General features: G+C 58.5%; 1 protein-coding gene across 1 annotated transcript; it reads right to left on the minus strand.

The window, feature by feature from the left end:
* Positions 1-471: 471 nt before the first annotated feature.
* Positions 472-7,410, minus strand: LOC308512464 (ADP/ATP translocase 3). The gene is made up of 4 exons (XM_081082203.1): positions 7,129-7,410; positions 3,454-3,940; positions 1,817-1,957; positions 472-992 (listed from the first exon to the last, which is right to left on the minus strand). The coding sequence occupies exons 1-4, from the start codon at positions 7,237-7,239 to the stop codon at positions 835-837; spliced, it is 897 nt and encodes a 298-aa protein (XP_080938329.1). The 5' UTR covers positions 7,240-7,410; the 3' UTR covers positions 472-834.
* Positions 7,411-9,957: the final 2,547 nt, after the last annotated feature.

Consider the following 9,957-nt stretch of genomic DNA (forward strand, 5'->3'; position numbering starts at 1 on the left):
TCACCCCCCAAGTGCAGTCAGGGGCCCCCTTGTGATGGTTCCTGAACGGCCACTGCCCCCACCCCTCGAGGCCAATGGATCCAAACAAAATCACCTGAACCCTGGCTGTACGGCTCAGTGGGTAGAGCAGACGGAAGGGTCCCGGGTTCGAGTCCAGCCAAGGGCACGTTCCTCGGTTGCAGGCTCGATCCCTGTCCCTGTGGGAGGCGACCAATCAATGTTTCTCTCTCCCTCCGTTCCACTCTCTGTAAAAACCCATGGAAATATATCCTTCGGTGAAGATTAATAAATTAAAATGAGATAATCATCCTATGTAACTAAGAGCTAATGTGCTCATTAGACCGAACGGCCGAACGAATGTCTGGACAACCTTCCGGACGAAGCAGGGGCTGCGAGCGGGCACCGAGCCTCTAGGAATAATAATAATAATAATGATAATAACAGGAATAATAATAATGAGAAGCACAGGAAGCGGGTCTCCGTGTCTGGGTTTAATTGCCGGCGGAACGCCCGACAGAAGGGGTTCGCGGATGCTCGGCTGTGCAGAGGACGGCGGAAGCACAGATGGCGCACGATTTCCTTTAAATAAACGCTACACACGCGGCCTGCGAGGGGGGGGGGGCCTGCCGGGGACCCCGGGGCCGGGGCGCCCTCCCCGTCGAGGCGTGGAGTGGGGGTCAGTGGTCATGATCGGAGGAAGGGTCTGGTCCTAGGTCCCGCGGGCGCTACCGTGATCTGGCCGCGGGGCGTGGAATTTCCGGAAGGTCAGTGGTCCGTGACCGTGAGGGGCCGGGTCCGGGTCCGGGTCCGGGTCCGGGTCCGGCGGGCGGGCGCCTAGATGACCTTCTTCAGCTCGTCGTACAGGACCAGCACGAAGGCCCCGCCCATGCCCCGCAGGACGTTGGACCAGGCGCCCTTGAAGAAGGCCTTGCCGCCCTCGTCCTGGAAGATCTTGCGCCAGCAGTCGATGGTGCCCGTGTACATGATGTCGGCTGCGGGGGGACGGGGGGGACGGGCGCGTGAGGACGGGCCTGGGACAGGGCGCCGAGGGGGCCCCGGGTCGCAGGTGCAGCCCCAGCCCGGTGTGGGGGGGGTGGGGGGGCGTGTGGGAGGCAGCCGGTCAACGGTTCTCTCTCATCATTGATTATCTCTCTCTCCCCCTTCCTCTCTGAGATCAATAAAAAAATATCAGTAATAATAAAAGCCTAATATGGTAATTAGATCGGACAGCCGGACGACCTTCCGGATGAAGCCGGAGCTGCGAGGGCCGAGCCCCTAGTGAATATATAAAATAATAATTAAGCACCACACAGGCCTGGCCGGTGTGGCTCAGTGGGTAGAGCGCCGGCCTGCGGACTGAAGGGTCCCGGGTTCGATTCCCGGTCAGGGCACAGGCCCAGGTGGCGGGCACATCCCCAGTGGGGGGCGTGCAGGAGGCGGCCGGTCCATGATTCTCTCTCATCATCGATGTTTCTCTCCCTCTCTCTTCCTCTCTGAAATCAATAAAAATATTTTTTTAAAAAATAATAAATAAATTAAAAAACGAAACAAAACAGAGAAATAGGCCCAGCTGGCTTCCCCCACCACGGTGCGTGCTCCCCCCTATAACCCCCCCCCCACCCCCCCCCCCACACAGAGGAGGTGAGAGGAGAAGGGCAGGCGCCCGGGACCAGGCCGCCCCAGGAAGCCAGGACAAACCCCCTCCCGGGCGCTCGGGCGGGGCCCAGGGGTGGCTCCGACTCTCGGGGTGAACCTGTGGGCTTCCTCCCTCCCCGCCGCCCAGCCCCCCCCCACGCCCAGAACCCGGGCTCGGCACCTCCTTTGCGCCCCGACTGCATCATCATCCGTCGCCGCACGGTGTCGAAGGGGTAGGAGACCACGCCGGCCACAGCCGTCACCGACTGGGCGATCATCCAGCTGATGAAGATGTGGGTGTTCTTGGGGTCGGGGAGCATGCCTGGGGGTCACAGCGCGGTCAGGCCCGGCCCCCCTCCCGGCCCCCCCGCCCCACGCAGCCCCCAGCACCAGCGCTGCCATCCAGGGGGCGGGCGAGCCCCGGGATCGGACAGGCCACACGTTCGGGCTGTTCCCTTGCAGAGGCGCCAGCAGGCCCCGGCCCTGACCCTCAGGACGGCTTCCTTTTCAGGGCCTAAACCGTGTTCCCCAAAATCCACCCTGCAGCTCTCACAGGCCAGGACCCCAGAACGAGACTGTGTTTGCAAACAGGACCTTAATACGGTGGTGAGCCCTGGCTGGTGTGGCTCAGTGGATAGAGCGCCGGCCTGCGGACCGAAGGGTCCCGGGTTCGATTCCCCGTCAAGGGCACATGCCTGGGTTGCAGGCTCGATCCCCAGTAGGGGGCGTGCAGGAGGCGGCTGGTCCATGATGCTCTCTCGTCATGGATGTTTCTCTCTCTCTCTCTCTCCCTCTCCCTTCCTCTCTGAGATCAATTAAAAAAAAAAAAAAGAAGATATTTTTGTTGTCCCAGCTGGCTTGGCTCAGAGCAAAGAGCGTCAGCCTGCGGACCGAGGGTCCTGGGTTCGACTCCGGTCAATGGCACGTACAGGAGGCGACCCATCGATAGGTTTCTCTCTCATCGACGTCTCTCTCGGTCATTCTCCTTCTCAAAATCAATGGAAAAAATATCCTCAGGTGAGAATTCAAAACACGCAAACAAACAAACCACGATCTGTATGGATGTACTTTGTTCGGAGCGAGGAAGGAAGAGACACACACATCAGTGATGAGAATCACTGACCAGCTGCCTCCCGCACGCCCCCCACTGGGGGTGGAGCCCCCAACCCGGGCCTGTGCCCTTGGCCGGGAATCGAACCCCGACCTCCTGGTTCCACTGAGCCTCGCTGGCTGAGCTGCAGACAGGGTCTTAGAAGGGTCCCGGGTTCCATTCCGGTCAAGGGCATGGACCCGGGTTGGGGGCACATCCCCAGTGGGGGGCGTGCAGGAGGCAGCTGATCGATGTTTCTCTCTCATCGATGTTTCTAACTCTCTATCTCTCTCCCTTCCTCTCTGTAAAAAATCAATAAAATATATTTAAAAAAAAAAAAAAAGTGGTGACGGTAAAATGGGGTCACTAGGGTGAGCCGTGATCTCATAGGACCGAGGTCCTTGTAAGAAGAGGTGCTGAGGTCCTAGCCGGTGTGGCTCAGTGGATAGAGCGTCGGCCTGCGGACTGAAGGGTCCTGGGTTCGAATCCAGACAAGGGCACATGCCGGGTTGCGGGCTCCATCCCCAGTGGGGGGCGTGCAGGAGGCGGCCGATGCATGATTCTCTCTCTTCATGGATGTTTCTCTCTCTCCCCCCTCTCCCTTCCCCTCTGACATCACGGCCGCCGACACACCAAGGGGAAAGCAGCCCTGCCCACCCCCGGATTTCAGGACCCGCCTGTCCATTGCCAACCAAGCCCCCCTGTCCCCCAGCCCCGGCCACACCCACCTTTGGCCGTGTCGTACACCCCGAAGTAGGCCGCCCGGTAGATGATGATGCCCTGCACGGAGACGTTGAACCCCTGGTACATGCCCCGGATGCCGTCCGACTTGGTGATCTGCACCAGGCAGTCGCCCAGCCCCTTGAACTGGCGCTCGGCCCCCGACTTGCCCACGTCGGCCGCCAGCCGGGTCCGGGCGAAATCCAGGGGGTACACGAAGCAGAGGGAGGTGGCCCCGGCGGCCCCGCCCGAGGCCAGGTTGCCGGCGAAGTACCTCCAGAACTGGGTGTGCTTGTCCACACCCCCCAGGAACACCTGCTTGTACTTATCCTTGAAGGCGAAGTTGAGGGCCTGGGTGGGGAAGTAGCGGATCACGTTGGCCATGTTGCCCCGCCAGAAGGACAGCACGCCCTGCTCCTTGGGGATGCGCACGATGCAGTCCATGATGCCCTTGTACTGCTTGTCGGCCGTGATCTGCTGGCTGGCATGCTGCACCTGGGGGGCGGGCGGAGAGGGGGGTCATGCAGGGGTCCTCACAGCAGGACCCGATACAAGCCAACGAAAGGGGTCCCCAGAAAGCCAACCGGTGCCCACAGCCTTCCACCTTCTGACTTTTTAAAAAAATATATTATTTAGCCCTGTCCGGTGTGGCTCAGTGGATAGAGCGTCGGCCTGCAGACTCAAGGGTCTCAGGTTCGATTCCGGTCAAGGGCATGGACCTGGGTTGCGGGCACATCCCCAGAGGGAGTGTGCAGGAGGCAGCTGATCGATGTTTCTGACTTTCTATCCCTCTCCCTTCCTCTCTGTAAAAAATCAATAAAATATACTAAAAAATACATTAAAAAGATATATACATATATTTAGCCCGAGCTGGTGTGGCTCAGTGGGTAGAGCGTAAGCCTGCAGAATGGAGGGTCCCGGGTTCGATTCTGGGCAAGGGCACATGCCCAGGATTGCGGGCTGCATCCCCAGTAACGGGCGTGCAGGAGGCAGCCGATGCATGATTCACTCTCATCACGGATGTTTCTTTTATTTAAATATATTTTATTGATTTTTTACAGAGAGGAAGGGAGAGAGATAGAGAGTTAGAAGCATCGATGAGAGAAACATCGATCAGCTGCCTCCTGCACGCCCCCCCCCACTGGGGATGTGACCGGAACCAAGGTGCATGCCCTTGACTGGAATCGAACCCGGGACCCTTCAGTCCGCAGGCTGACGCTCTAGCCACTGGGCAAAACCAGTCAGGGCTCATCATGGATGTTTCTATCTCTCGCTTCCTCTCTGAAATCAATAAAAATATACCTAATAAAAAATACATATTTTTTTTTAAAATAAAATCCACCAACAATGTGCGTTTTCTTCTTTTTATTATATATATTTCTTTATTGATTTCAGAGAGGAAGGGAGAGGGGAGAGATAGACACATTCATGATGAGAGAGAATCATGGACCGGCTGCCTCCTGCACGCCCCCGACTGGGGATCGAGCCCACAACCCGGGCCTGTGCCCTTGACCAGGAATCGAACTGGTTCGTAGGTCAACACTCAACCTATGAACCAGGAGGTCAGGGTTCGATTCCCCGTCAGGACACAGGCCCGGGTTGTGGGCTCGATCCCCAGTGGGGGGCATGCAGGAGGCAGCCGGTCCATGATTCTCTCTCATCGTTGATGTCTTTCCCTTCCTTTCTGAAGTCAATAAAATATATATTTAAAAACAAAAATAGCCTGTTTAGCTCAGTGGATCGAGCGTCGGCCTGCGGACTGAAGGGTCCCGGGTTCGGTTCCTGGTCAAGCGGACATGCCCGGGTTGTGGGCTTGATCCCCAGTGGGGGGCGTGCAGGAGGCGGCCGATCTATGTTTCTCTCTCCCTCTCTCTGAAATCAATAAAAATATATTTTAAAAAAACCCCAAAGCTGCTGAAACTATTACATATATCTCCCTTCCCCCCCATTGGCCCCCTCCAGCTCTCCCTGCTCTGCACCCCAGACCTGCACCCCCCATTGTCTGTGTCCATGGGCCTCGCATCTATGCATACCTACAAGGCCTGTGGCTAACCTCTTCCCACCCACCCACCCACCCGTCCCCGCCTTCCCTCTGAGATTCTGCAATGTGTGCGATGGTTCTCCGTCTCCGCATCTATTTTGCTCATCAGTTTATGTTGTTCATTAGCTTCCCCGTAGGAGTCAGATCATGGGGTACGTGTCTGTCTCTGACCGGCTTATATCACCCGGTATCACACTCTCCAGGTCCCCACATGGTGCCTCAATGGGCCAGAGGCCCTTGTCTTGTCTTGTTTTTTTAAATGAAATCTTGCCCCAGCTGGTGTGGCTCAGTGGGTAGAGCGCCAGCCTGCGGACTGAAGGGTCCCGGGTTCGATTCCCGGTCAAGGGCACATGGCCGGGTTGCAGGCTCCATCCCCAGTGTGGGGCGTGCAGGAGGCACCCGATGGGTGATCCTCTGTCGTCATTGGTGTTTCTATCTCATTCTCCCTCTCCCTTCCTCTCTGAAGTCAATAAACGTGTATTTAAAAAAAATAAAAATTAAAAAATGACATCTTTATTTTTTTTTTAATATATATTTTATTGCCGAAACCGGTTTGGCTCAGTGGATAGAGCGTCAGCCTGCAGACTGAAAGGTCCCGGGTTCGATTCCGGTCAGGGGCATGTGCCCTGGGTTGCGGGCACATCCCCAGTAGGAGATGTGCAGGAGGCGGCTGATCGATGTTTCTCTCTCATCGATGTTTCTAACTCTCTATCTCTCTCCCTTCCTCTCTGTAAAAAATCAATAAAATATATTTAAAATATATATATATATATATACTTTATTGATTTTTTAGAGAGGAAGGGAGAAGGATAGAAAGTCAGAAACATCGATCAGCTGCCTCCTGCACGCCCCCTACAGGAGATGTGCCCGCAACCCAGGGCACATGCCCAGGACCAGGAATCGAACCCGGGACCCTTCAGTCTGCCGGCCGACGCTCTACCCACTGAGCAACAACCGGCCAGGGCAAAATATATTTAAAATATATATAATTTTTTTTTTTTTAAATGACATCTTTATTGTTGCAACTTCTACAGATGTCCCCATTTTACCCTCCCCTCCAGGAGCGCCCCCCCCCCCTGGCCCAGGCCCCGCCCTATAGCCTGTGCCCGCGGGTTATGCACAGGTGCATAGCGATGAGCTGGCAAACCCGCCTTCCCCGTGCAATTCCGCAGCCTCACCCCGGTCTCCCAGGTCCCGCCCCGCGCGCCACCCTGACGCACTCGCTGCAACAAGGTTGCCAGCGATCACCCCGGGGCGCGTTCCCATTTGCAACAATTGCACCACCGCCTGCAACCCTGTGGCCGCCGCTGAAAACCGCACGGACCGTGGACGGCATCCAAGTCCGGCCAAGGGGACCCGCGGGCGGGGGGACCTCCCCGGTCCACGCCGCGGCCCCGTGCAGGGCTCACCCGCCTGCAAAACGGCCCAGCGCGCTGCAGCCCCGCCTCTGCGCATGCGCCCCGCTCCCCCACCCCCCCCACCTCCCGGAAGTCTGCAGCGGCCTGGACAAAGCGGGGTGCCGGCCTCGCACTTCCGGCGCCCTCCCGCCCGCCGGGCCCCGGTGCACGCGGCCCCGAGCTGGCCTGCAGCCCCCCGAAACTCCCCCCGAGTTCACGCATGCGCACACCGCGCCCCCCCATACCTGCAACAGCAGCTTGACCCGCTCGATGGGGGCCACGGCCGTCTTGGAGATGGCGGCGGCGACGCCTCCGGCCAGGAAGTCCTTGGCGAAGGAGATGGCCTGTTCCGTCATGGCGGCGGCGGCGCGGGGGGCCGGGGGCGCGGAGAGAGCGGAGCGGAGGCGCGGACGGGAGCCGGGAGTGTGGGCGCCGCTCGCTCAGCGCTGCAGCCGCCGCCGGGACCGAAAGGACGGGGCACGCAGCGCGCAGCCGCTAAGGCGCCCGGACGCCCCGCCCCGCGCCCCCGCGCGCCCGTCCTATTGGCCGCCGCGCCCGCCGCGGCCACGCCCCCTCCAGGGACCCGCGCCCCCGAGGGTTTCCGGCAGCCGCGCCAGGCCCCGCCCCACGTCCCCTGGCGCCGCGCTCATTGGCTGCGCCGGCGACGTCTCTCGCGCCGCGCCCCGGGGGATGCCGGGAAGTGGGGGCACGCCCATGCGCTGTGCGTCCCGCGGGTGGGGGCGTTCGGAGGCCGCCGTGACCTTGTCAAGGTCACGTGCTGCGCTGGCCACCCCGGACCGGAGGCGGCGGGGCGGGGAGGGTCGAGCGTGTCCGAGGAGGACCCCTTTGCAGCCGGGAGCCCGGGAAGGTCGTGCGATCGCGGGGTTCAGAGCCAGCGCTGCCCCGGCCCGTACAGTGCGAACCCCCCCACCCCCACCCCCCCAGGCCCCCACCCCCGCCCCCCGTGGCCCGGCTCTGCAGGCCCCGCTCGCCTCCTGCCCCTGAGACGCCGGCGGGGCGGGGTCCCGTGTCCATCTGCGTGGCCTGCAGGACCCTGCGCAGCTGGAGGGGTCCCTGACCTCGTGACCCCTGGTGACGGTGCAGGGACTTGGGGGGAGGTTCTGGGGCGGGGGTGGCCCCTTGCGCCTGCGGGCTGCTAAGGTCCCTTCCTCCCAGGGCCCAGCCGGCTTGGGGTCCCCTCCTCCAGGGGGTCCGGAGGCCCCGGGGCTGCTCATCTCACTCCTGTCGGCACACATTCAGCTGCTCATTCCTATTTCACCTCTCACATCCACTCACCTGCCCATTCATCCATTCATTCAGCTGCTCACTCACACACTCACCTGCTCACTCACACACTCACCTCACTCTCACATCCATTCACCTGCCCACTCACCCATCCATTCACCTCTCACATCCACTCACCTGTTCACTCACCCATTCATTCACCTGCTCACTCACCCATTCATTCACCTGCTCACTCACCCATTCATTCACCTGCTCACTCACCCATCCATTCACCTCTCACATCCACTCACCTGTTCACTCACCCATCCATTCACCTGCTCACTCACACTCACCTGCACACTCACACACTCACCTGCTCACACACACTCACCTGCTCACTCACCCATCCATTCACCTGCTCACTCACACTCACCTGCACACTCACACACTCACCTGCTCACACACACTCACCTGCTCACACACACCTGCTCACTCACACTCACCTGCTCACTCACCCATCCATTCACCTGCTCACTCACACTCACCTGCACTCACACACTCACCTGCTCACACACACTCACCTGCTCACTCACCCATCCATTCACCTGCTCACTCACACTCACCTGCACACTCACACACTCACCTGCTCACACACACTCACCTGCTCACTCACCCATCCATTCACCTGCTCACTCACACTCACCTGCTCACTCACACACTCACCTGCTCACTCACACACTCACCTGCTCACTCACACACTCACCTGCTCACACACACCTGCTCACTCACCCATCCATTCACCTGCTCACTCACACTCACCTGCTCACTCACACACTCACCTGCTCACTCACACACTCACCTGCTCACTCACACACTCACGTGTTCACTCACACACTCACCTGCTCATCTCCCGCCCCCACCCCAGGGGGAGCCCCAGAGACCCTCCTGTGTGAAACGCTGGGTGTTTCGTTAACTTCCAGCTGAACGGCACACGGCCCGCCTGCTGGCACTCGGCGAATCTGCAGACGGGTCCACCTCGGCGCCCAGGCCCAGAACAGCTGCTTGGTAGCGACTCAAACGCAAAGGTATTTTCTCTCTTTTTTTCCCTTCCCTCTCACTTTCTCATTTCCTTCCCCTGTGTGTGTGTGTGTGTGTGTGTGTCCCAACTTGCAGGTAAAAACCGCAGACACTGGCCAGGCCGGCACAGCTCAGGGGTTGAGCATCGACCTAGGAACCAGGAGGTCCCGGGTTCGATTCCCGCTCAGGGCTCATGCCCGGGTTGCAGGCTCCATCCTCAGTGGGGGGCGTGCAGGAGGCAGCCGGCCCATGATTCTCCCTCATCACTGATGTTTCTCTGTGTCTCTCCCTTCCACTCCCTCTGAAAGTCAATGGAAACATACCCTCGGCTAGGATTTACAACAAAAAAAAATTACGTCTATGGTATAGAAATCACATACGTCTCTCTCTGTATGTATATATACACATATACCTTTATTTGTGAAACAATTTACAAATTCTATATAAAATACATTCTTGCACGGACAATTATATGTTTAACAATCTGCTGGTTTCGGCTGGGACGCCCGAGGAAGATATCAAAAGCCGCAGGGGGCCTGTTCGAAGGTACGGCTCCCTCCCTGAAAGTCCGGAATTTTCCCAATAATAACGGATATATCTGCATAAAACCACCGGTCACACTTATTGGCCTGAGACACACAGGGATGTGTGTGCATTCAGTTGGTCTTTTTTTTTGGTAACTTACATCTTTTTTAAAAACAATATTCCTTTTTTAATATATTTTTTATTGCTTTCAGAGAGGAAGGGAGAGGGAGATAGAAACATCAACGATG

Source organism: Myotis nattereri (genome assembly GCF_964212035.1).
Source record: "Myotis nattereri genome assembly, chromosome: Y".
Classification (NCBI taxonomy): domain Eukaryota; kingdom Metazoa; phylum Chordata; class Mammalia; order Chiroptera; family Vespertilionidae; genus Myotis; species Myotis nattereri.

Bases quoted from the DNA above. Each gene is read 5' to 3' on its own strand.
- LOC308512464 (XM_081082203.1), bottom strand. From the start codon at position 7,239: ATGACGGAACAGGCCATCTCCTTCGCCAAGGACTTCCTGGCCGGAGGC. The intron at 1,958-3,453 runs GTGGGTGTGGCC...TGTGACCCCCAG, and splicing joins GGTGTACGACACGGCCAAAG to GCATGCTCCCCGACCCCAAG. The intron at 993-1,816 runs GTGCCGAGCCCG...GTCCCCCCGCAG, and splicing joins GCAGTCGGGGCGCAAAGGAG to CCGACATCATGTACACGGGC.